This window comes from Plutella xylostella, chromosome 8 (genome assembly GCF_932276165.1).
Source record: "Plutella xylostella chromosome 8, ilPluXylo3.1, whole genome shotgun sequence".
In the NCBI taxonomy this organism is placed as follows: Eukaryota; Metazoa; Arthropoda; class Insecta; order Lepidoptera; family Plutellidae; genus Plutella; species Plutella xylostella.
Window position 1 is genome coordinate 8,437,719 of NC_063988.1, and position 26,371 is coordinate 8,464,089.

Below are 26,371 nucleotides of genomic sequence, written 5' to 3' on the forward strand. Positions count from 1 at the left end.
AAGTTCTCAATTTTCCAATGCTATTTCTAAATCTGTGTTAATCCAAAAACCAATTTACTCATACAATAAGTCTATAGAATTTCATTATGGGATATCTCTATATCTCTTAGAGATATCCCATAACGTCACAGGGACCATCTTAGCTGAAACGAGCTATAGTTTAATTAAAACTTAATCATTATTATAGAAGATGAGTTCTTGTTTCACAGCTACATAATAATGTCACTACATAACAGTATTACTCCTATCAACTACACTCTTAGACTAAAAATATGCGAACAAGATGCTGTCTCACGTAAAAAAAAAAATTCTATTTTAGTCTATAGTTGCACTATTGCCGTACCCTGCACCACAACTCCCATAAATTATGATATAAAAATCTCTCTTCTATCCAAAGGTGGTCTGGTAGATTGCTTTAAGCAATAAGGCCGCCTTTTTGTACTATTCTATTTATAAATTGTCACGTACAAAAACATAATTGTTTATTATGTGTAAACCTTGCACCACAACTCCTATGAATTATGTTAAAATGGTCACTTCCATCCAACGTTTGTTTTAAGCAATGAGGTCGCCTATAATTGTCACGGACAAACCAGTTAACTGGTTTTGTGGGTCATTATTAATTGTTCTGCGTTTTTTATGTTTAATAAATACATTGTAACTGATTTGTATTCTCCATATGTTGAATGTAATGACAACCATGAGTGTACCAATCTTCTAACAAAACTAATTTAAAAAAAAAAACTCAGTGGCAGAAGTGGGGTCATTTTGTTGAGACGTTTATTTTGCACTGACACTTCATCTTGTTCGTATATTATCTATTCTAAGACTAGAACATTAAGGCCTAGTTTCACCACACTCTGTTAGATCATTAACACCCTGCTATATCATAACAAGGGATTAGTTGTGGATTATTGACACATCTGTCAAGAATTCAATATTATGCAAATTTTATTTTAGATGACATTTACAATGTAACAGGGGTGTTAATGATCTAACAGACTATGTTTGAACTAAGGATAAATAAAATATGTCAAACAAAAGTCTAGTTTATGCAAAAAAGATAACTTTTTCAATCTGAAAGCCGATGGAGCCTTTAATTCGTGTCATGGGTAACAGAAAAGAGATAGGTAACTATGTTCATATCTAAAAGCTTTGCATAAAACTCTTACTTTGAAATATTACTAAAAGATTCTGTAAGCAAAATAAATAACGCACCAAAACGCAATTTGTGCAAAAATACCGCAGTACAAATTGTGCTTCGTATCCTTAGATTAACGATGTACGGACAAGATGGTATTTATTTATTTAATTCTTTATAGTACAAATATTACAAATAAAAGTACAAAGGGTGGACTTAATGCTAAAAGCATTTTCTGCCAGTCAACCCGCAGGAGGTACAGGAAAAATTGGTAATGTGTACAAAAAAAGAGAAAAGAAAAGTAAACCAATATAAATAAAATGTATGGTATGTCACATACAAAAACAAAGCGCCATTGCGCCAATGAAAAAAGTCACAAATCTTCTAATCGAACTAATTCAAAATAAGATATCAGTGGTGGAAGTGGGGTGTTATTTGTTAAGATGTTTCTTTTGCACTGACACTCTGGGCCACTTGCACAAACATTTAAATCTAGATTTAGTGTCAAATCTCGATTTAAGAAACGTCAATCCATATAAAATTTTACACTAAATCTAGATTATTAAACTTGCACCAACATATTAATGTTGGTGCAAGTGGCCCTCTATCTTGTTCGTATATTGTCAATCTAAGTTCGTATCAGTGTAAATAAGATCTCTCTTATTCCAAGCTTGGGTTCAGGAAAGGTGCATTCGGTCCCGCATTGAGGTTGCCGGACTGGAAAGACCTCTTAATGTCGACGCTCGGGTATTTTTTACGCCATTCCACCACCTGTAAAAGAAAACATTGGTTTTTGTGTAAAAAATATTAAATTGTATTTCGCTTGTGAATTTTAGAGGTTCTGCATAACATATCATAAAATTGAGTAGGTTTTATGAGTTTATAGAAAAAGCTTTAGTAATCCGGAAGTCGGTGTGACTCAGCTGGTCATTTTGAACAACTTATGTTCTAGCACTTCTGAAAACTTAGCATAAACTCACTCGCGGCAAACAGTTTGCCCACTGAAAAGCACTTTAAAGAAGGTTTACAAATGACATTGTGACAAATTTCCACTTTTTGGCTGACTTTGTGTCAGCCAAAAAGTGGAGTGTAGTCTCATTTGTAAACCTCAACTAAACTTAAAGTACGGTCTATGAATTTGGGACTTTCTTTAAAAACGTTAATAACAAACCTGAGCCTCTTGTATCTGGTCACAGAAGCTGACATCCATCAGTTGGAGTTCAGGGCATCCGGCTAAGATCCTGCAGACAAACGCATACTTTAATCATTAATTAATGAAGGTCGTATCACGTCGGGGTTACCAATTTGCCAAAAATGCATTTGTGTGTACTTATTTCATATACGTCCGGCGCACCCCATATACTCTCATCACTATACGAGTACCTATGGCGTCGATAAAACGAAGGCGGCACCCCCCCGCGCCCCACCAACAGTGACGGAGCGACTCGGCTAAGCCGCCCACCCTAGATCAGGTACAGCTACACGGGTTCTTTATCGACGTAGAATATACCGCGATTTGTCATAACTACGGCGGTGTGATTATTAAAACGCGCATTAACGAGTTTTATCTACGTCGATAAACGATGATTTATCGCGATTTGTCATAAATACGGCGATGTACCTTTCTAAATTGTAGAACGCCCATTAAACGAGTAGATAAACATGTATATATCGCGATTCGTCATAAATACATCGCTGTGATTAGTAGAACACGCATAAACCAGTTTATCGCCCCCGATAACGATCCCGTGTAACCCCGCAGCACCATTATTCATCACAGCTTCTATAACAAGCACTGACCTGGTGCAGACATCCTGTGTAATAGACCGCACGCCCAGCATATCAATCTGGCGCAGGCGGCGCGCGCGTTCCGCTACAGGCGTCAGCTCCCGGTCGGACACCCCCCGGAGGGCTCCCACGAACAGTTTCTGAAGCGACTCGAGGTTGAGGTGGGATATCCAGTCGCCGGAGCCGCCGGCGTTTATGCTGTGGACGGAGAAGGTTTGTTTTAAATATAATGCGACAAATATGTATTCTCTTATACACATACTTACACGCAGGGGGCAAGGAACAACAATATTAGATAAGAGAATTGCTAAACAGGTTGTGGTTTAATAACTCGTCGGCTAGGGTAATGGCTTTGGCGGCATCTTGTGACAAAGTAGACGAAAAGTGAGGGCAGCAAGACACTCGAGACAGTCAGGTGCATTTGTAGCTTTATTCACTTGCACCTAGACAAACTTCACAAACCATAGATGCCTAAACGAATAAATAGGCAGCTTGTGAGGCACAAAAGTGTATATGACAATATGAACTTGCTAAAGCACGAAAAACAGCCATTGCCCTTTTTATATTAGTATCTGTCACACGCGCACAGTAGTTGCACCCACACGCTCGCACAGTAACCTTGATGGCCGGCGCAGAGATTGTCATTGCTTGTAGATGCAAAGGTCAACGTTTGATTTTCTCTGTGCTTGCTTTATGTAACCTCCCACTCACCACCAGCCCACGTCGACCTCCCGCAGCCCCCTGCAGCGGGCGAGCGCGCGCAGGCCGGCCCCGGACAGCGAGTACGACTTCCAGAAGTCAACTGAGACGAGCCCCGGGCAGTGCAGGCTGAGAGCTGTCGCTACGTCGTCCATGGATTCTATCATCTTGCAAGAGTCCCAGGTTCGAAACCATCTTGGTGTGTCTTTTTATTTGAATTTAAAAATGAATTCAATGCATACTATTTTTTTACTTTCGCAATGAAACCATTTAAATCAGCTGTCATAGTTTATTTGTTCAAGGGCGACTTGCACCAAAATCTTAAATCTAGATTTAGTGTTAAATCTCGATTTATGCCATAAATTTATACGAATTGATGTTTCTTAAATCGAGGTTAGACACTAAGGGCCACTTGCACCAACAAATTAAATCTAGATTTATTGTCAAATGTTGATTTAAGAAACGTCAGTCCATATAAAATTTGACACTGAATCAAGATTTAACACTAAATCTAGATTTAATATGTTGGTGCAAGTGGCCCTAAATCTAGATTTAAGACTTTTTTGCAAGTCACCCTAATCATATTTTGATTAAAAAGACACACAAAGATTGTTTACCTTCTATGCCAAGTATTCATTAATACAGTATAGTTAACCCCCCACTCACCACCAGCCCACGTCGACCTCCCGCAGCCCCCTGCAGCGGGCGAGCGCGCGCAGGCCGGCCCCGGACAGCGAGTACGACTTCCAGAAGTCAACTGAGACGAGCCCCGGGCAGTGCCGGCTGAGAGCTGTCGCTACGTCGTCCATGGATTCTATCATCTTGCGAGAGTCCCAGGTTCGAAACAATCTTTGTATGTCTTTTATTATTTTCAAAAAGAATGACATACTCACTAGAAAGTAAACTTTCGCAATGAAACCATTTATTTGAGCTGTATTTTACTTGTTTAAACTATTTTGATTAAATAGACACACAAAGATTGTTTACCTTTTATGCCAAGTATAAAACGAATGTAGTAGGTAATATAGTTTGCCGCAGTTTTATCATACTCGGTTAGATCATAACAATTCATCAATTATACGTCATCTTCATATTATTATTAAATTCTTGGCAGATGTGTCAAAAGTCAATAACTAATCCCTGGTTATGATCTAACCGAGTATGATGAAACCAGGGCTTCACCTCCCACTCACCACCAGCCCACGTCGACCTCCCGCAGCCCCCTGCAGCGGGCGAGCGCGCGCAGGCCGGCCCCGGACAGCGAGTACGACTTCCAGAAGTCAACTGAGACGAGCCCCGGGCAGTGCCGGCTGAGCGCCGCGGCCACGGAGTCCATGGATTCTATCATCTTGCTTCAAGAGTCCCAGGTTCGAAACAATCTTGGTGTGTCTTTTTATTTGAAGTTATTAAAATAGTAGGTTTTAAAATAAAAAATAGAAACCAATGAAAAACTCACTAGTATTTTTTTAATTGCTTAACGAAACCATTTATTTGAGCTGTATAAAACTATTTTCATTAAAAGACACCCAAAGATTGTTTACCTTCTATGCCAAGTATTCATACATCGATCTGCTTGCTTTCTTAATTTCTCCAGTTAGGTATACAAGTTATGGATATTAGGTCCTGTTTCACAATGTCTGAATAATGGCTACCTGTGTCATAATAACCCACGCTCTCTATGTTATTTTGTTTTAGACAGTGCTAGCATGTCTCAGGAAGTCACTATCCAGACATTATGAAACAGGCCCTTACTATAACCTCCCACTCACCACCAGCCCACGTCGACCTCCCGCAGCCCCCTGCAGCGGGCGAGCGCGCGCAGGCCGGCCCCGGACAGCGAGTACGACTTCCAGAAGTCAACTGAGACGAGCCCCGGGCAGTGCAGGCTGAGAGCTGTCGCTACGTCGTCCATGGATTCTATCATCTTGCATGAACCTGGGTGAATGGATAAAATAATGAGTATAACAATATTTCCTATTGTTAAAATACTACCTACCTATAGTTATCTGAATAAATATTATTCTTATTCTTATTCTTATTCTTATTTATACAAACACTAGCGGTTCCCGCGAGCTTCACTTCGCTTTAAAAGTTTTCCCGTGCGAATTCCGCGATAAAAAGTAACCTGGTATGTGTTAATCCAGGGTGTTAGGTAACTCCATACCAAATATCATTAAGACGGTTCAGCCGTTTTGACGTGGAGAAGTAACAAACATACTCACAAACTTTCGCCTTTATACTAATTAGTAGAAAGAACGATAACGCGAGGCCTATACAAAGTATATTCAACCAACGCGATAGTCAATCAATACTACTAACTAGCCACAGATGAATATCGCAATTCGAAACTAATAAAATATCGGTACCAAAAGCGCTAAATTATATCGAGTGTGTCTGTGTTGACTTGTACCTCGCGAGCTTTGCTTCAGAATGAAATGATACGTTTGGTTATTCGCCAATCGCTCAACAACGCTTTAGGAACGAGAAGAAGACATATCCACCTGTTTTATATGTATTAATTAGAATATCATTCGCATTTATTGAGTTTTACTTACATTAAGTAAACTGGCTATGGAAAATGGACAGAAATCGAATTATGCAATGTAAAAAACCATCAACAACAGAGAAATTTCAAATAAATCTACGTTTATTAATTGTCAATAATTCTCATTTCGCATAGCAGTAACCAATCAGCCACGTACCAACATTGACGTGCTCCAAGCCAGGGTTCCACCGGATGATCTCGATCATGGCCAGCGTCTGGATGTCGGTCCTATAGAAGTCCACTCTGCGCAGATTGTGCAGTTCAGCCAGACGGGCCCAGTCCAGCTCGCCTTTACCGCATACTGCACGTAGGCACAGCTCTGGGGAGTAGGTAAAAAAACATTTAAAGTCTGTTTTTTTATCAGATCATCATTATCATCAGGTCCTGGGATCCCTAATCAGGGGCATAGGGCTCGAAGTGTAGTGTGTTTATATCAGAATCATTTTTTTTAATCTCTTATATTCAAGACCTGGACTTTGACAATAACTGGGCTGAGAGTGCACAGGATCGAAGGTGTGGAAGGAAAAAGGGGAGGTCTTTGCCCAGCAGTGGGAAACTAAATAGGCTAATTAAAATTAAGAATTCAAGACCTGTAAGAGATCGGTTTTAGCGATAAGGTCCTAGATTGCTCCTAGTTTATAAGTATTCTTTGTATGTTTGGTTATTGTGGAGACCAATAAAGTTATATTATTTTCTATTATATTCTAAATCGACAGATTCGTCAACAGTCGATTGTCCCACGATTAAGTGACGTATCGTTCTATTGGCGGGACAATCGACTGTTGACAAAGTGTTCAGAGTCTGTCAATTTAGTATCTGAGTGCTAGTATACTTTATGACAAGTAGCCGGTAGTGGTCAATGAAAGCGATGGTGCAAAAAATATTGAATACTGACCTTGTAAATTGTGGCATGTCTCTATAATAGATATAAACAGATGGTTTTCGATGAACTTGCAACAATTCAGTCTGAGGTGGGTCAGATCACGGCCTCTTGTTCTTATGAACCTGAAAATATACACATTTATACTTAGCCAGTTAGTAGGTGTGATGCTGAGTTGTAGGAAGGTACTTTAAGCTAATGTCGGTTTTTGTAAATAATATGTGGAGACCTCTCACATACGGCCATCCGACCCCAAGCTAGGCGGAGCCTGTGTTATGGGTATCGGACAGCTGATATATCTACACAAATACATAGATACATACATATTAAATATAAATATCAACACCCAAAACCCGAGTACAAATATCTGCCATTAAACAAATATCTGCCCCAGCCGGGAATCGAACCCGGGACCTTTGGCATAGCAGTCAGGGCCACTAACCACTACGCCATTCGACCGTCGAATTAAATCTACCTATGCATGTCTCTTTCTTTCTCTAGGCAAACGTAGTTTTTTTTTTTCACTTTTCATTTGTTTGCATCATTGCAATCTTTAGCAGTGGGCTATAATAAGCAATCTCTTTCTCTACTTTGTATCTCCTTGGGTTGTTGTAGTAGCAGATAGTGAGGCCCATTGACCTCCATCCTCCTTTTTTGTTACCATTCATGGGAAGGTTCCACTATAATTTCAGTTCAAGTATGTTCTTTTTCTTAAGTCGTGTAAATTTCGGCGCATTATCTGTTAGCAGTGCTGATGCGAGCTCATTAGGGTGATGGAAAAGTCGTGACTGATAGGTCAGGCTGGCTTTCTTTATTTCTTCTGCCACTGTAGGTATCTTTAAGTCCATATACATGAGATTGTTTGCTATATGCCATGGTATCCCAAGTATCCGTCTCAATGTTTTTGTCTGAAACCGCTCAAGGATGGCAATGTTGGACTTACATGCTGTTCCCCATAATTGGATACCATATGGGTTTAATAATGGCCTTATAGACCAGAATTTTACATTCTGCTGATAATTGTGACCTGCGTCCTATTAGCCAGTCCATGGATCTCAGTTTGCAGTCAAGTTGCTTTCGTTTTGTCCAGATGTGTTTTCTCCAGGTGAGTCGTCTGTCTAGATGCATTCCTAGATATTTTGCATCTTCTGCTTTTGGTATGGGTTGCGCATTCAGGTAGACAGTGGGGCAAGTTTCTCGTCTGAGAGTGAATGTTACATGTACAGACTTGGATTCGTTAGCCTTGATTCTCCATTTGTTGCACCATTTTTCCATTTTATAGAGAGCAGTTTGCAGGTTCTGTGATGCAATTTCTGGATCTTTGTGACTAGCAAGATAAGCTGTGTCATCAGCAAATGTACCTGCCACTGTTTCGTCTGTCGTAGAGAGGTCTGACGTGAACAGTATATATAGCACGGGACCAAGCACACTACCTTGTGGTATTCCTGATTCTATTGGATATAAGCTGGATAATTCATCATCATGTCTTACTTGGAAGCATCGGTTGGATAGGTAGGAGTTGAGTACTGAGTAAATGGGGTGTGGTAGTTGGTTCTTTAGCTTGTGTTTCAGTCCCAAGTGCCAAACTTTATCAAAAGCTTGGGATATATCCAGAAAGGCTGCTGAACAGTATTCCTTGTTTTCCAGTGATGATGTAATTTCATTTACAAGCCTATGCACCTGCTCTATAGTGGCATGTTTCTCACGAAAACCGAATTGGTGCTGAGGGATTATGTCTACCAGGTAAGGTTTTATTCTTGCTAGTAGCACTTTCTCGAACACTTTCGATATTATTGGTAGCAAGCTTAGTGGTCTATAAGAGGTGGCTTCATTTGGTTGTTTTCCTGGCTTAGCTATCATTAATATTTGTGCAATTTTCCACTGTGCTGGATAATACCCTGTCCTTAAGATAGTATTGATAATAGTGGTGAGCAGTACTACAGCTTTTCGTGGTAAGCGTTTTAGCATTAATGGTGTTATAAGATCATATCCAGGAGCTTTCTTGATCTTTAGGTTTGACAAGACTCTATGCACTTCCGCTGGCCTGGCTGGTTTTATAGGCCTGGACATTTGGAACGGAGCTGTTATTAGTTCTTTAATTTCTTCGGTGTGTTCTCTTGCTTCATCAGTTGCTGGTTCATTAGGTCTAACTACATTAGCAAGGTGTGCGCCAAATGTGTCTGCCTTTTCTTTGCTGCTTCTAGCTCAGCTCCTATCCATGTTCCTGATGGGTGGAATTGCTAGAGTCGGCTGCTTCAACTTTTTCGTGGCTTTCCATATGGAATTATCTGAGCTGGTGTTGGGTTCAACTTTTGACAGGTATTTTTGGATTTTTTGATTTCTCTATTAGTACTGACAGATGTCTTGAGGCCCTGTTTAGAGCTCTTTTATCTTCTGGATTTCTAGTTTGATGCCAAGTTCGTCTGAGGTTCCTTCTTTCAGAAATCTTTTTTCGAATATCCCAGGGGTAGTCAGCTTGATTGAACGTTGTTCAAAGTTCCTTTCTGCAACTCAGTGTTAAGTAATAAGTATTTGAGGTATAAGTTATAAGTAACTGTCGTAAGTATTAACTTAAATAAACAATACGAAAATAAAGGCCAGTAACTAAATGAGAGTATAATAGGAAGGAGTGGGAAGCCAGTGTTGTTTATTGCTTACAGCACATGCTGAGCTGTTTTTTTTTTTGACGCTCTGCAGCCTTACTCCCAGCGATGAGTGGCTGAATCGATTTCAACAAGATCGCTGATTTCGTACTCCCACCGCACATTTTTGCGGCTCATTGTGTTATGACGTCACGCAAACCGTTCAGTGAAAATTATAGCGTTACTAAGCTAGAAATTCGCACCACGAGCTCATCATGAGCTCATCACACAGAGTAGATTATATGTCAAAGTTGCGACTCAACGCGGCTTTGAAAAAAGTTCCTATTCTTGCAACGCAAAGCCATTACAATGGCAAATTTTTCCTATTTTTGTAAGAAAAAGAGCCTGTAATTACACCTACAAAGTGATGTGAAAGTAGTAACTGAGGATACGTGAGGATTGCAAACCAGTCTCCCTGGATATTTAAAGCATATTTAAAGGAGTTGACGGACAATTTGATTGAAGACTTTAGCTTCATGAAACTAGCTGATTTGAGCGTAACAAATAAGGTGAGAATCCACGAACATAATAGAGGTACATGTAAAAGTTTCTTCAACTAAAGGCGGTGATCCATTCGCGAGCAAAACCTCCAATAACCTCTAAGTCCGCGGTCTAAAAAACCTCCAACGATGTTACAAAAAGCACGCCACGACTTCGCCAATGATGAGAGTAGACTGTTTGGTTGGCTAATGGATCACCAACGAGATTCGACAAGCCAACAATCTATACCGTCGCCTCGCCAGTGGATGACCGCCTTAACTCTCATGTTCTTAAGGCATGAAGAAGAAGCCTTAAAGGAAATATCCTTCAAAACAAAGACAAACCTTCTTTTACCATTGTTGTAGTCCTATGGCACCCCAGAGGTGTCATAAAATCTGCCACCTATCTATGTTTAAACCACCTATGTCTGGTCTCGCTCCAGCTAAGTCCAGTGGCTAACAATATATACCTACTAATAATAATAATAAGATAAACCTTCCTATACTATCATAATGTCTGTAACCTAAATCCCATGATACTAACCAGAATTTTGGTATTTGTAGGTTTTTACTGCGTTGCAACTGGCTCCAGACTGGAATTTATAACCAAGACTAAATATTCAAGTGCCTATGTGAAGTACCTACTTAACAACAAGTTGTATTAAGATCTTATGAAGTTAATGCCTACATAAGAAACTAAATTGGCATATCATTCTGCTACTGAGTAAGTCACTTAAGCTGATTTCAATTTATTTGTAGCAAAAAAGATATGAAATACTACCCTAGCACAAACACTTTAATTTTATGATGCACTGACAGTATGAAAAATAATTTACTTGGCTTGCTTATCTAGATTCTATATCTATAAAATATTATTTGATTCATCTGTTTTCTAAGTACCTTAGGATTAAACTGTAGTGCTGCGGTGGGTAACTTTTGTAGTTAAAAAAATATACCTATGCTGGCTCAATCTCCACCTACTACAGAAACAAGACTATCTATTCTTGGACCAACAGAACGCCTATCTCAGCTATTGGAACACCCAGGCTTGCTGCTCCATTTTAGAGAGCTAGGCTGGCTGAGCTAAAATTAAGGGGATATGTACAAAGGTTCCACTCAAGAGAGCCACGTACAGGAGCTTCGCCACCTCTCAGAATAGAATAGAAAATCTACTAAATAAAGTTGTATCAATACCTTGATAGTACAGTCAGCAATAGATATTTATGCCACCACAGCAACAAAAATTTAATCCTCATGGGTGGAATAATAATATTTTATCAATACTTACTAACTTAAGTATTACTTACCTTAATATTAGTTATCCTTATTTTTCATGTTACATCAATATTACCTATCAATTGTCATAATATCTAAGGGCTTGCGTTGGGGTGGCATACATATCTCTTTGGCTGACTGTACAATATATTATTATTATATCCTAACCTATAGAATTACTATTAATCTATATTTCTATCTTATTTCAGATAATCAGAAAGCAGTTTTTTAGCTAATAGAAGAGAAGGTATGCTTGATATTTCAGAACACTGATAATAATTGTGATGTGATTTAATATATGATACTTAATAAACACAAAATACAGCAAAAACCATGTTTCATTTCATTATTTAAATGTTGATGTTGCACTTGACTAAGAGGTCATTCATGATACTATTGATTTATAAAGGCTTGATAGGAAGTATTTCTTCTTAAGAGTCCGGCAATGATAACATTGCAACATGGAAGAAATTGATCACAATTTAACAGTGCTCAGCGGAGGACACTGTCTCGGGCCGCTCTACTTGGTGGTGTAATCAGGGTGTTAGCATTATCTGCTTTATGAAGATTAGGTAGACACATTTTTTATGTTTAAAGCAGGGTTTACTTACATGATAACAATGTGTTTTTACATAAGCAGACACTTGGTCCATGCATAATGTTACAACTCTTATTACTAGTTATTACTGCTTTTTCTTAGAACTGCTTTAAACATAAAGAATAAAAAATAAAACAGCCGCATTCAACTTTTAATATGATTAATACATTACGAGTAATCGTTTATAGAGTTTACAATGCATGAGTCTAATAAGTACACACCTAAACTATGATCACTTACGACTTACGAACTTTTGGATTTCGATATGATTATGGAATTGTATTAAGTATGTGGTTGAAAGCACGATCTTAGAGTATGGGTTTGCACTTATTATTCAGAAATATTATCACGGTACAAGATATTTTCAGTATTTCACTGTAATTGTAGGTTATGTTGAGTATTTTTTCAATAAATTTCCGCCTTGAGTTAAAACTTTCACAAGATATTTCCTTGGCTATATGGTGACACGCAACGTCTTCTTCTTCTTTCTGTAAACAATGATTGATAGTTTAATATCTATAACTTTGTAACAAATTATCGTAATATTTTATCGGTCTATTTTATAAATCGAGTCGATCTGAGTCTGCAACTTAACCACTCCATCAGAATACTATACTTACGTCATATTATTATGTATTTAGTGCACAAATATCTATTTAAATAAGGAAATTCCATTTGTAATTTTGTTTTATCATTGTTATTGTATGTTGTATGAATGAAGTGGAGGGAGTGCAGTGTTGCCGCAACGGAGTTCTCAAAACGCACATATCCAGCGCTGAAAACGTACATTTAGGGTTAAAACCGTACATGAGCTGTTTTTTTACTAAAATCACTCAATTTAGCTTTTCCAGCTCTTTCGCACCTGCTCGTCAGCAGAAGTACTATATTTTAATAGATTTTAGTCGTGAGAAACGTACCTATATTTATTATAGCATTTTAAAAAGTGTTACAATGTCCTAAAACCTTCAGAGTAGGTACCCCGCAGTTTTATGTATGATATACTTATACTCATTGTAATCATGTAATAATCATATTGGTTGAGAAAATAATCATACAAGAAAATCAAAATCGTCACTAAATGTGGTTAATAATTTTTTTGCTGCGATTCCAAAAAAAATACGTAAAATAGTCCATAAACAAAGATTTTACACATGATAATCATGATATTGGAAGTTAAGTTTAAATGGTACATTACATGGACCAATTATATACACATTACACATGGGAGGCTAAAATAGTACGTCAAATGTGTAAAATGTACGCTAATGGCAACACTGAGGGAGTGTTTTCACAGGTTCACAGAGTATTTTGATTTTTAGTTTGAATGCGTTCAAAAGCCCCTAATTTCATATTTTAACGTTTACAAAGTTAAGTTTTTGTGAATAATAAGTAAAAAATGGCATGAGTGATGACTTTAACCTAGTGTTTAATAAGTATTTTAATTAATATTTTACTAACATTGAAAAAATAAAAACATAATATGGACTGATGATTACCGGATTTCTTATTTCAAGCTTCGCTAGTACTTCGAACGCACACCATTTTAATCCTTGTCAGAGCGAGAAAAAACACAAGATCTTATACAATTTTATAGAGCGACATCTCTTTCTTTCACCTCTATTGAAATACGGAACGCAACATCGGCCTGATATCGGCTTACTTCGGCTACCGTTTCAAAAATAATCACTAGTCGTTTCTTGATATATTTTCTACGTTGTCCCTGGTCCGCGGCTCAGTCAAAACCGAGGTGGTGGTACCAACTGAATCGGCCTAAATTTTTCAACTGAGTTTTAATTGGCTTTTTTGGATAGCGACTATTAATCGCTGGGAGTAAGGCTGCTGGACTGCAACCTTTTATGTTTCCCTTCGTTTAATATTATATTGTTCCGTGTATTTCTTGATGTTGTCAGTGTTATTTTTTTCATTATCTGTTATTAAATTGATTCTACTGTAAGCATACTATAAGCGGTAATACCACAGACCAATATGACTACATTCCCCAAATGTATATACTCAGCGTGTCAAAAGGTTGAAAATATGATCATCTTTTGGTTCATTCATACATTTAGGGCCACTTGACGGGGGGCCCGGGCACAAAGATGTTAAATCTAGATTTAGTGTCAAATGTCAATACATACCAAATTTATGGCTTAAATCGAGAGTGAACACTAAATCTTGATTTATTATATTGGTGCAAGTGGCACTTAGTTCCGTCCAGCTGCCATTATCAGTGTTAAAAATAATAATTCCTATACCAATTTCGGCATGCCCAGTTCTCAACTTAAATTCTCATAGAAATGGATTTGTGGCATTTCGGGACACTTGGCTCGTCGGGAGAACGGAAGGTGGACAAAGGCGGTCACAGAATGGTGGCCTGGAGACGGGCGCAGCGCTGTTGGCAGACCACCTGCTAGATGGTCCGATGACATCAGCAGCGGCATAGGACCGAAAGAATTGGCGTACAAAAAAGGAGGCCTATACCTAAGGCGGCCCCTAGACGATCAATTATAATGCGCAATATTTACAATTGTGAAATATAATTCATTGTCTAGGGTTAATATTGAAGATTGCGCAAACGTCATTTGTATTAAAAACTTATTGCACATTAAATATATTGCGCAATATTATTGTAGGTCTAAGGTCCGCCTAACAGTGGGCGATAAAGGGCTAATAATGATTATGTGGCATCTACACTCGCGAGCAACCAAATCGACTCAAGCCTTCACGGCGCACATATACATTGATTTTCCTAAAACGATAAATGGTAAATATAAAAGTGATATGTCATTCGAAAGCTGAAGAATTAGGCTTTCAATTAAGATCAATACCATAAAAAAAACTAAGCGCAGATTTAATGACGCATTTTAATTGCCCGTCAGTGTTAATTACCTCATTAGGAATCCACGCCTTGCGCTACCTGATCCCGCTATAAAACCTTTCCACATCCGGTGTACCTTATCAGTCGCTTGTTGCAAGTTGACCGGTACACATCTCGTTGCATTGTATTCCTTGTTTTCGCAAACCCATGGATACCACACCAGAAGAAGCTGCTCAAGTTGTTGCCTTGCTGCAACAAGGGTTAAGTCAGCGAGCAGTCGCTGCCCAGCTCCACTTGAGCCAGTCTGCTGTATCCCGAGTATACAGACGGTTCCAAGAGACTGGTGCCTTCAATCGAAGACCAAGAACGGGCCGCCACCGCTGCACTTCAGAGAGAGACGACCGCTTCATTGTCTCAACCTCGCTGCGCAATCGACACCTTACGGGCGTTGATGTGCAGCAAGAACTGAGACGTGTACGACAAGTGGCTGTCAGCGAGTGGACAGTGAGAAGACGCTTGAAGGAAGCCAACTTGACACCAAAAAGACCTGCATCAGGCCCCAAATTGACTGCAGGCCACCGACAAGCGCGTCTTCAGTTTGCTCGAGAGCATCTCGATTGGAGCATTGCGCAATGGCGGTCGGTCCTGTTTACTGATGAGTGCAGAGTGTGTCTGCATGGCAGTGACAGGAGAGGCCGGGTCTACCGGCGTCCGGGGGAACGATTTGCCCAATGTTGTTTCGCTGAAACAGTAGCATATGGCGGCGGTTCCTGCATGATGTGGGCTGGTATTTCTCTAGAGGGAAAAACCGCACTTGTTTTCGTGCCTGGAGGCGGCCGAGGAGGCGGGTTAACAGCTGATCGGTACATCACCGACATTCTACTCGGTCATGTTGTGCCCTATGCAGAATTTGTCGGTGAAGACTTCGTGCTAATGCACGACAATGCCCGCTGCCACACGGCACGAGTCAGTCGGCAGTTTCTGAGAGAGAAGGAATTGCGCACGATGGACTGGCCTGCGCTCAGTCCTGACCTGAATCCCATCGAACACTTATGGGACGAGCTCAAAAGAAGAGTTCGGGCCAGGAATCCAGTCCCTGCAAGCGTGGACGAGCTGAAGACAGCTTTATTAGAGGAGTGGGACGGCATTCCTCAGGAAACTGTCAAAAAGTTGATAAGGTCTATGAGAAACAGGCTGCAGGCTGTAATTAGGGCAAGAGGGGGCAATACAAAGTATTGATTTAAATAAATAAATTTTTATCTTAACATTTTTTGTTTAATTTGTATAATACGATACCCATACCCTTTTTTCCTAAATTCCCGTTTTTCCTACAATTGCGTTCAGACATCATTTATTTCAAAAATGATGAATGGATTTCAATAATAATGATATCAAATTAAAGCTGACATCTTAAGCTTTTAAATGACATATCATTTTTATTATTTCTATTCATAATTTTACTTGTATTAATGTATGTTTGCGCCGTCAAGGCTTGAGTCGATTTGGTTGCTCGCGAGTGTAGTTATATAGGTTTGTGGGTAATACGTACATGCCAACTTCGCCGGCCTTCATCATTTTGTGGCTGCCGCACCACGACAAGTCCAGCTTACGTAGGTGTTCACATCTATCCAGCAGCGTGTATAATAACTGCCAAAGAAAAACTTATATTATACACGAGGAAGTTTGTTTTTATTTCGCAAATTTCCCAAAGTCTTAAGACAAAAGTTATTTAGGGTGATCGCTTTAGTCACCCCCTTTGGGTTACTATACCAATTTTGAAACATACTGTATATTTTTTTTTATCGCTTTTCTGTTCAGTTTGTACCTAATATGTCAATAGGGTCCGATGGCACATTTGGTTTTCTTTAACTGAATGAATGAATGAAGAAAATAATGTTTCACATTTGATGTTTTGAAAAACATTAAATGTGAAACATTATTTTCTTCATTCATGATTTTCTTCATTCATTCAACTATGCATAGTTAGCTTTATCGGCCTCTACATTATTTTAATACAGAAACCGCGGTTAGTAAAAATACGCACCTCATTGTCCGCACAATGCCAGTATGGCTTCAGATCCAGAGTCTTGTACAAGCTGGGGTCACACGCCAGATGACCAATGTGAGTGTTGACTTGAGCCATTCGGCACAGGGATTTCAAGTCCAGGAACCCCAAGATGTGTAGTATTGTCTCGTCCTGAAAGATAACGATTAACACTGTGTATTACCATAATAAGGTGTTTAGAACAGTATTTGGCAGGTGTACATATTATTCTTAAATTAAACTTTTTATGAGAATTTGTGGTAAGGCCCTTATGGCTTTAACCCTCACGCCATTCAGTGGCTGAAATATGGACACCATAATATTTTGAACTTTATGCCATGAGGTTAATGTGGAAATATTATAACTCGTATTTAAACTTTTTTGCCTCATAAACTAAATTGCCTTGCACTAAATATCGCCTTTTTATATCACAGGAGAGAGCAAATCCTTACCCACAGTCAAACCATATTAACATTTGGTTTTGTAGGATGTATACATGTAATTATCATAAGTTGTTTTCTTTGAATACAGATTTATGAGATAGATTTATTCTATTCTATTCTTTAATAAAAAATGTTTAAACTACATTTAACGGGTGTTTTTCTAAGGCGTTCAAAAGGTTACAATAACTTACGGGTAAAACATGGAACTTGCCGAGAGTACACTCTTCAGAATTGACCTTCTTCTTAATCTGCGGCTTCGTTAATGCTACCACACTGTCTAAGATATGAGAATGCGATATTAGCATGCTCATTATTCTTCCTGAAACATACAGAGAAGTTTAAGGATCTGAAGCGCTAGCACGGGGCACATTTAAGACGTGACAAAAGTTTTTCATCGCGCTGACTCACATCGCGCAGCGTCAAGAGCGAGCGCAACGGAGAACTTTTATCACGTCTTTATTGCGCCCCGTGCTTGCCCTTCTGGATGGCTACTGTCTTGAAAATATGAAGTTTCGGATACCTGTCTTATGTGCATCTATCTTTTTTATGTGCACCTCTTTTGTAAAAATTTATTGCAAAAAAGATGCACACGCAAAAATAATCCTTGGTAATGTGTAATGACTCTAGGTTCTATATACTTACATATATAATATATAATCATCACCTAATTTTCTTCTTCGACTATATTAATCGATTTCGATCATTTGCGCTTATCGATCAATAGTGTTCTTACCTATACATATTTTATTACAATAGGTGGTGTTTTCAGCCTATAAAATGTTATTAGCAAGACACGATTATCAGATGGGAATCAACTTGGGTTCCATACGTTCTACCTAGACATAGACATAGACACATCGTTTATTTACTAAAAAAATACATATCACAAATACAAAACAACATCAATAGGAACAGTGACATGAAGAATCACAATAATTGTGGTGTGTATTATGACAGTAAAAAGGCTCTGACTCAGCATGTGCTGTACAAAAATTTATACATACCTTTCACATGGGGCTTATAGTTAGGTAGAGATGTGTAAGCCAAGTTGATCATTCTCGAAGGATCAGGCTTGGGTTCACGGCCCTTCAGCAGTATTGCGTCGAGCTCTGTGTAGTATGTCAGCTTGCTGTGGTTGAACTCTAGTCTCATTATCCTGTAACATAAGGGTTATATTGCTTTGTGGCAGACAGTTCCAAATCATCATCACCATAAGCCAATAATCATCCACAGCTGGACATACCAGTACAGTACCAAATAAACAGTTAAAATTAAAAATATCCAGGATATGGATAGTACCTATCTATATATGCCGAAAAATATTATAACTTTGCGTTGGCCAGTAAGCAGCAAGCGATGTTATGTACCTAATTTTTTTTAATTCAGTATTTTCTTGTGCACCAATTTCGTGTTCACTGGCTGACTATCGCAAGCTCAAGTTTTTGAGTAAGTACTTATGATGATGTCCTTCTCATCATGACGCAATGCCGCGATGACCTAAGGGTCAACAAGACAGGGAGTTTGACACACCGACCATATTTTTATAGGAACATCACTCATTACCTAACAATAATATTATTGATTATTGGTCTCACGTGCCGAACTCCCTGTTACTAATTATGGAAACAGTAATTTCGTTCTAATAATTTATATAGTAAAGTATACCTACTGTATGTATGACCATAATCAGTTATTAGAGTTCAATTGATCAAACATTTCTATTATTTCATACTTGACGCTGAGCAAAACTCTCCGGGAATATCTGAAGGGGAAAAATCAATACCCACCTAGCCACCTACACAAATCAAACAAAAGGACTACAGACAGGTAGGTACATCGACGTTGAGCTAGCATCGATCCACCTGTTACTACGTCCACCGACGCCCACGGATAAAAGAAAGGTCGTCGAAATTACGTCGCTTTTCAGCTACCTATTATATGGGATAGCATTTTATCAGTGAAAGACCCGTTGGTATATAATTATATGAATGTGAACATCATACTGAAAGACTTTTATTATAGGAGCAATTATGTTAAATCTTGAAAAATTACGCTAGCAGTTCTAAGTTTCATGATTCGTACGATAAATGTATTCGACGCCTTAGCCCCATAGACGACATAGCCTTTTTTAACCTTATACATATTTCATACTCGAGCTTTATCCATACTATATCTTAACAAACCCTCGCATAGATAGTCTAGTACATAAACTAAACAAAAGGACCACAGACAGGTAGGTACATCGGCAGTGAGCTCGCGATCGATCCACCTGTCGCTACGTCGACAGACGCGGCGCCGCGAGCCCACGCACGCCCACGGATGAAAGCAACGGCTTAAATTACTAGCTTTTCAATTATCTATTGTATGGGGTGGCATTTTATTAGTGAAGGTGTCGTTGGCTGATCAACGTGCACGTCATACTGAACGACTCTCATTATACAGCAAAGATGACGCTAGTACATCTAAATTGCGTGATCTATACGATAAATAGGTTCAGCGCCTTAGCCTCGTAGATGACATAGCCTCAGTTGACCTTATACTTATTTCATACTCGAACGTTGATCCATTCTCTCTGTGCAAACCTACGCATAGATAGTCCAGTACTTAAACTAAACAAAAGGACCACAGACAGGTAGGTACATCGGCAGTGAGCTCGCGATCGATCCACCTGTCGCTACGTCGACAGACGCGGCGCCGCAGCCCACGCACGCCCACGGATGAAAGCAACGGATTAAATTACTAGCTTTTCAGCTACCTATTGTATGGGGTAGAATTACCCCTTCTCAGTCATAATGAGCTATTTTTAATATGGGAGGAAGTTGAGAGAACAAAGGGGATATATGTCACAGATAAAATTTCGCCCTGTATTTAAAAATGTTATACAAATAGGTGAGGAAGATCTTCAATCTAAGCTCACTATGATATTGAAATAGCTAAGATATAAATGAGTGGATCGATCACAAAAATGTGACAAAGATTGCTTGATTTATCAAGTCACATTTTATAAAAAAATATGGGAAAGTACCTACTTATTCATAAATGAAAATTTGTTCATCCACACTCCAATGCCATCAACAAATACAACAAAAACTTTCGCTAATTTATAGAGCTTATAATCATAACATCTAGATTTTAAAATATCCACACAACAACATACTTTATAACAATAAGACTGATATTCCAGACTGAACGCATTCCAGCATTTGTTACATTTAAATTATTTACAGGAAAAAGCAATAGCTACATACCTGATTGGCTCCTTAATCTTCCTAATAGGGGGGGTGAATATTCTGGGGCTGTCGCCTCCCTCCTCCGGCTCGCCTGCCCACAGCAGGATCCATGACTTGCGTGACCGCACCCAAATCTTTACAATAGCTCCGGGATTGTACGTCTCAAATATTGACACTTCCAAGGGATGAACTTCCCGCTCGAATGATACCTCTGTGAAGATAGTGTTCTTACAATAAGGGGCACTGGTCGGGTTTGAAGAGTCAATTTAAATGTTAGTGGGGCCATTGACAGAAATAGGGAAAGACTATCAATAATTATTCATACTTCAATTGTTAAAATAAAATTTAAGGACTAAATTCACTGGACCTGTTGATTCTAACTAAAGAAACACAACATCTTAAGAATCATAACATACCAACATAATCTGTGCTGAGCATATCATGGTCCTTCACCGAATATGGTTTTTGTGCTGATGGAGCCTCATCCCACCAGGTTCCATAGGTACGCTGAAAACCATTTTGGTAATTCAGTATTGATTTTGCTATAAAGGTATGGCTGTCAGTGTATCAAATGTTATTTTTTTCTATATGAGGATAAGATGTGTTAACATCTTGTTCTTAAGGTCTAGAGGTCCTGAAAGTTTATGACTAATAGGGGTACCGACCTTAAGTTACCAAATAAAAAAAGAGAGAATAATGTGTAATTCCTTACCATAACAAAGGCCTGCGGGTAATCTCCATAGTCTGGGAAGTTGGAAGGAGGGCCCCGTATGTTAAACGCAGTATAAGAAATACTTATCTCACTTCCATACTGGGAACTGAAGTCTTCCACCCCATGAACAAATTGTTCAAAAATAATTTCCCTTTCCTCATCTTTTTCGTCCTTCTCCTCCTGGCTCTTGAACTTGTACCACAACAAGGACGAAATTAAATCATCCATTTTGAGAGCACTGAAATCCTAAAATCAATAGGAACCCATTCAAGAAGAATGGAAATTCACCGAACCGCGCACTACCTACACAAACACTGAAACTGAAAAGACGCAGAAGAGACGAAAACACAATACAACAACATAGCACAAACAAAAACAACCTGTGAGTCCTGTCTGTGACAGATGACAGAACCCTCAGAATAAATACATCCTAGAAAAAAGTCATGGCGCCATCAAATAAATCTACAACAGCTCGATACGTTGCTTATTGAAACCCCCAGTGTTGTCTGGAACAAATAACTTGTAATAATAAGTCCACAATTCGCTTCTTGCTGCGATCGTCGTTGTCGAGTCGTCCTTGCAAGTCAAAGTCATCCGTAGAACAATGATTTGCACCACAGATTAATCATACTCAAAGTAATCTGTGTGTAATAAAAAAATAAAGTCAAACAAAAATGGCAGCCGGGCCGATTGCTGAACGAAATCAAGGTAATTTTAATTAAAATCCCTTTTATTGTATCAGGACAATAATAAAAAGTAAATATAGCTTTCACTAAACATTTTGTGTTGAGTGATGTTTTTACTTCAAGTTTATATCTGTTTTGTTGTTCTTTTAGCATTGTTTGTGTATTTTATAGGTTATGTTTGTTAGTTACGTTTCACCAAAGTAATTCATCATCATAGAACTTACTTAATTATATAAATCCCCCAATTCTTTATCATATTATAGTATGTTTGTCTTGCACTACAACTTTCACATTTCCTACCACAACATTAAAATAGTAAATATTATTTGCAGATGCTACCATTTATGTCGGTGGTCTTGATGACAGGGTATCGGAGAGCTTGCTCTGGGAGCTTTTCGTCCAATCAGGACCAGTCGGTAAGTACCTTTTATTAACCCTTATCTTAGAATCATAAACATTCACAATATAAGACAATCCAGTTATCTTTGGTTGTAAGATGTTCTGCAGTGCGATCATGAGTGTTGTCGACTTAAGTCTATTCTATTCTATTCGTCAGGAATCCACTATGTATGTGTTTTATTAGTTTCTAAATGGTTTCTAACGTTGGTGAAAGGGGTGCTGATCAAGATGTCATACAAATTGATATCAAATTATGCACTCATGATCGCAGTGCTGCTGTGCACTACCTTAAAGTACCAAATCCCTCCTACATTATCTGCTATAATTGCTGAAATCTGCCAAATATTTTGATGCTAATGATAATGTCGGCTTAAGTGGAACTGGACGAAACCTTTGCTTCCTGCTGATTGAAGAGTACTGATCACTAGACAAGCAAACTCTAAACGCCTGATTCCTCCAACAAACCTGCTTATGGTAAAAAAAACCGATTGCAGATTAAAAATCACAGAAAAAAAACTAATGATGGGATTGCTACGTTTAATAATATTTTTTTATAAATTTCAGTCAATGTACACATGCCCAAAGATCGGGTGACACAGACACATCAAGGATATGGATTCGTGGAATTCATGGGAGAAGAGGATGCGGACTATGCCATCAAGGTACTTTTGACTCATTTGAACTGTCATTCATACATTTGGTATAGTTCTAATGTTAGTTGCTGACCGTTTGGAGTGTGTTAGATTTGTACTAGTCGCAGTAGCTACAACACTTGCGCAGGCACCTTTCATGCACCCCAGGTCCCCAGCCCCCGTCAAACGTAAGTAAACATTACTAGTCCCTGGGCCACTAGTTTTAACAGCAATAAAAAAAAATAGTAATACAAATCTTCACTTTCCTATGTTTGCATTCCAGGTGATGAATATGATAAAGCTGTATGGAAAACCGGTGCGAGTGAACAAAGCTTCAGCACATCAGAAGAACCTGGATGTGGGTGCGAATGTGTTCATCGGCAACTTGGATCCAGAAGTAGATGAGAAATTACTTTATGATACATTCTCTGCGTTCGGAGTGATATTACAAACACCTAAGGTATGATTCATTATAGACATTTTATTTTCTTTGTAGACAAAACAGGTAAAATTGCTTGTATTCATAGCATTATAGAGTCTTGTATGCACTTCATAATTCCCTTTTTTGTATAATGACCAATGTATTTTAACTATGCAATAAACTTGAGACAGAGGCAGCTAGCTGTTGCAAAGTTACATAAGGGCGCAGGCCGTTTCATGCTATATTTGCCTATTTCTGTTCCCTTCTATCTATCTCTATCTATCTTGGCGACCTGATTTTCCGCATTAATTCTCCAAGGTGGACCATTATGCGTGAAATACCTATGTGGTGACTATAATAGCCACCCAAGCTCACGCCAGAAAGCCAGTAGACGACCTAGGTTGCTCATGACTTCCCGGAGGGACCCCGGAGTTTTCGATCTTAGTGTCTCCACGCCTTTGCAATGTAACAAGACATGGGAAGCTGTTTCATCTTCCTCCATGCCACTCCTGCAAAGAGAAGTGGCCTGTTATGGTACTTATCACGACTTTCTGTTCCCTTATAAACTATACATCTATTAACACACAACTTTTGTTTGAATTTCCAGGTTATGAGAGACCCTGAGACTGGCAACTCGAAGGCGTTTGCCTTCATCAACTTCGCTTCGTTCGAGGCATCGGACGCCGCGATCGAAGCTATGAACAATCAATACCTCTGCAACAGACCCATATCGGTGTCGTATGCCTTCAAGAAGGATGTGAAGGGAGAGAGGCACGGATCTGCTGCTGAAAGGTAAAAGAAATTACTACATTTGTGTAGGTTGTTATTATTTATACATTATATATTATGAGCTTACCACTATGACTGACTCAGAAATCCAGGTATCATAACAGTTGCAACAAAGTCAACACAGTTCAGTAATTTTCAACAAACCAAATCGCAGTTGCATCACACCAAACCAAACCTGCAAAATACTTTATTGAAGATACATAAAAGAACTGAAACAAGAGCCAGTATTTTACAGTTATTTGGAAACCATGTTAGTAGCACAAGGTCTTCAGGGTTGCAAATGTCAGAATAAACTACCCTCACAGCTCACATTCCATTTATCGTCTAAAATTATACTAAACTTGTTCATCAAAAATTACAACAAATATTTAATATTATAATTGCGAAAGTAACTGTGTCTGTCCCAAAACTACTGAACGGATTTGAATGAAATTTGGTATGCATACGGTCTAGCTAGACACTGAGAAAGAACAAAGGCTACTTTTTATCCCGGAATTCCCACGGGAAAACTTTTTAAGGCGAAGCGAAGCTCGAGGGAACAGCTATAATAAACTATAATATAAGAATAAACTGACAGTAATTTTTCTCCGGCTGTTTCATTCCATCTAGCGCCTAAAAGTAAAATAAACTTGTTCATCGAAAATTACAACAAATATTTACAATACAATACAATCATCTTTATTTGCACCAAAAAAAACAGAAACAATACAAAATAAAACTTAAAAAATTCCAATAGTACAAAAAGGCGGCCTTATTGCTTATAGCAATCTCTACCAGACAACCTTAGGATGGAAGGGAGTTATATAAATTTAATATTTCCTTCTTACAGATTACTAGCTGCCCAAAACCCGCTATCGCACGCGGACCGGCCGCACCAGCTGTTCGCGGACGCGCCCCCCTCCCTCATGGGGCCGGTGCTGATGGCGCCGCCGCCGCCGCCCGCGCCGTCGCCGATGCCGCCGCCGATGCCGCCGCCCGGCGCGCGCCCCCCCATGCCTATGCAGGCGCCGCCGCCGCCGCCGAGCTCGATGATGCCGCCGCATGGTATGTGCTTCATACACAGACATAATATGACTAGAAACCCCAAGTGTACGTACTGCGCGTGTCAAAAGGTTGATCATTGTTCAACATTTAGCTCCGTACAGCTGTCGAAAATAACAATTCCTATAAAAAAAAGGTTTTATATAAATTAGTGCATTTGTGGTACTACTACTACTGTACTGTACTTCATGTCTTAAATTCATTACGTATATGTGATGAATTCGTTGCGCAACCGCGACGTGTTTGTTGCGTATGCGCTCCGCTGTGAAGACGCTCGCTAGCCACTAGTATGATAAGGCCATAAGAGTGTCACTCTGCTAAAGGGCTCGTATCCCAGCCAATCCAATCCCAGCTGAAGTACAAAGTACGTAGTTGTGTTAATACCATCTACCTAACATTGTAGGTCCACCGCCGCCGCCCGGGCCGCCGCCGCCACCACCATTCCATCACTACCCGCCGCCCCCATTCGGCCCTGGTGGCTTCGGGCCGCCCCCGCCCGGCGCCCGCGGCCCGCCCCCGCCGTGGCGCCCCCCGCCCCCGCAGTTCCGCCCCCAGTACCCGCCGCGTGGGCCGCCGCCCTTCGGACATCCGCCCTTCCCGCCGCACCACCCGCCTGAGCCGAATTATAACTATTGAAACTGTGTGTGTTTACTGTTTAGGGAATAAATGAAGTATTTTTAAGAGAGTTGGTGTTTTATTTTAGTATCTATTTGTACACCTGGATGCCTCCTACACGTCAGAAATAAATAGTCAGAAAAAGCTGTTTTTTTCTCAAGAAACATATTAAAAATATTGTATGTATGCAGAGAAATCTGGCCCACCTCAGAAGCATTGTTACTATGAGAGGGCGGTCAGGTTTCTCTGTACATGACATACCAGTACAGCTACCTCGAAAAAGGGTTTTATTTTCAAAGGTAAAAAGTTCTAGCCTACTCACGAAAGCTCCCACCGTGGTTGCAAGTAGAATACATCCAGTTTGTCTGCATTCATTCATACTGGGCACAAAAGGTAAACAATCACATTTTAGTTTAATTTATTTCAAAAATAAAAATGAATAATTTTGCAATCAAAAAAATTGTAACCCGGGACCTTTGGCATAGCAGTCAGGG

At 39.3% G+C, this 26,371-nt stretch overlaps 2 protein-coding genes and 1 long non-coding RNA gene across 3 annotated transcripts; 1 reads left to right on the plus strand and 2 right to left on the minus strand.

The window, feature by feature from the left end:
• Positions 1–1,731: 1,731 nt before the first annotated feature.
• LOC105380332 (F-box/LRR-repeat protein 4) lies at positions 1,732–21,658 on the minus strand. Its single transcript, XM_048622507.1, has 13 exons — positions 21,295–21,658; positions 20,999–21,089; positions 20,601–20,793; positions 18,357–18,508; positions 17,544–17,671; positions 16,910–17,062; positions 16,415–16,512; positions 7,069–7,178; positions 6,331–6,492; positions 5,398–5,563; positions 2,942–3,127; positions 2,313–2,382; positions 1,732–1,912 (listed from the first exon to the last, which is right to left on the minus strand). The coding sequence occupies exons 1-13, from the start codon at positions 21,520–21,522 to the stop codon at positions 1,802–1,804; spliced, it is 1,848 nt and encodes a 615-aa protein (XP_048478464.1). The 5' UTR covers positions 21,523–21,658; the 3' UTR covers positions 1,732–1,801.
• LOC125488862 lies at positions 12,191–13,119 on the minus strand. The gene is made up of 2 exons (XR_007266547.1): positions 12,668–13,119; positions 12,191–12,535 (listed from the first exon to the last, which is right to left on the minus strand). It is a non-coding gene; the product is annotated as an uncharacterized LOC125488862 (long non-coding RNA).
• A 261-nt stretch (positions 21,659–21,919) lies between the features above and the next one.
• Positions 21,920–25,907, plus strand: LOC105380333 (splicing factor 3B subunit 4). Its single transcript, XM_048622495.1, has 7 exons — positions 21,920–22,002; positions 22,313–22,396; positions 22,944–23,041; positions 23,295–23,471; positions 24,040–24,224; positions 25,051–25,265; positions 25,666–25,907. The coding sequence occupies exons 1-7, from the start codon at positions 21,969–21,971 to the stop codon at positions 25,896–25,898; spliced, it is 1,026 nt and encodes a 341-aa protein (XP_048478452.1). The 5' UTR covers positions 21,920–21,968; the 3' UTR covers positions 25,899–25,907.
• The last annotated feature ends 464 nt before the right edge of the window (positions 25,908–26,371 follow it).

Coding starts and splice junctions, on each gene's coding strand:
- LOC105380333 (XM_048622495.1), top strand. CDS start 21,969: ATGGCAGCCGGGCCGATTGCTGAACGAAATCAAG. Junction 22,003..22,312: donor GATTGCTGAACGAAATCAAG/GTAATTTTAATT, acceptor TATTATTTGCAG/ATGCTACCATTTATGTCGGT. Junction 22,397..22,943: donor CGTCCAATCAGGACCAGTCG/GTAAGTACCTTT, acceptor TATAAATTTCAG/TCAATGTACACATGCCCAAA.
- LOC105380332 (XM_048622507.1), bottom strand. CDS start 21,522: ATGGATGATTTAATTTCGTCCTTGTTGTGGTACAAGTTCAAGAGCCAG. Junction 17,063..17,543: donor GCAAGTTCCATGTTTTACCC/GTAAGTTATTGT, acceptor GTTATCTTTCAG/GACGAGACAATACTACACAT. Junction 6,493..7,068: donor GACATGCCACAATTTACAAG/GTCAGTATTCAA, acceptor CCTACTCCCCAG/AGCTGTGCCTACGTGCAGTA.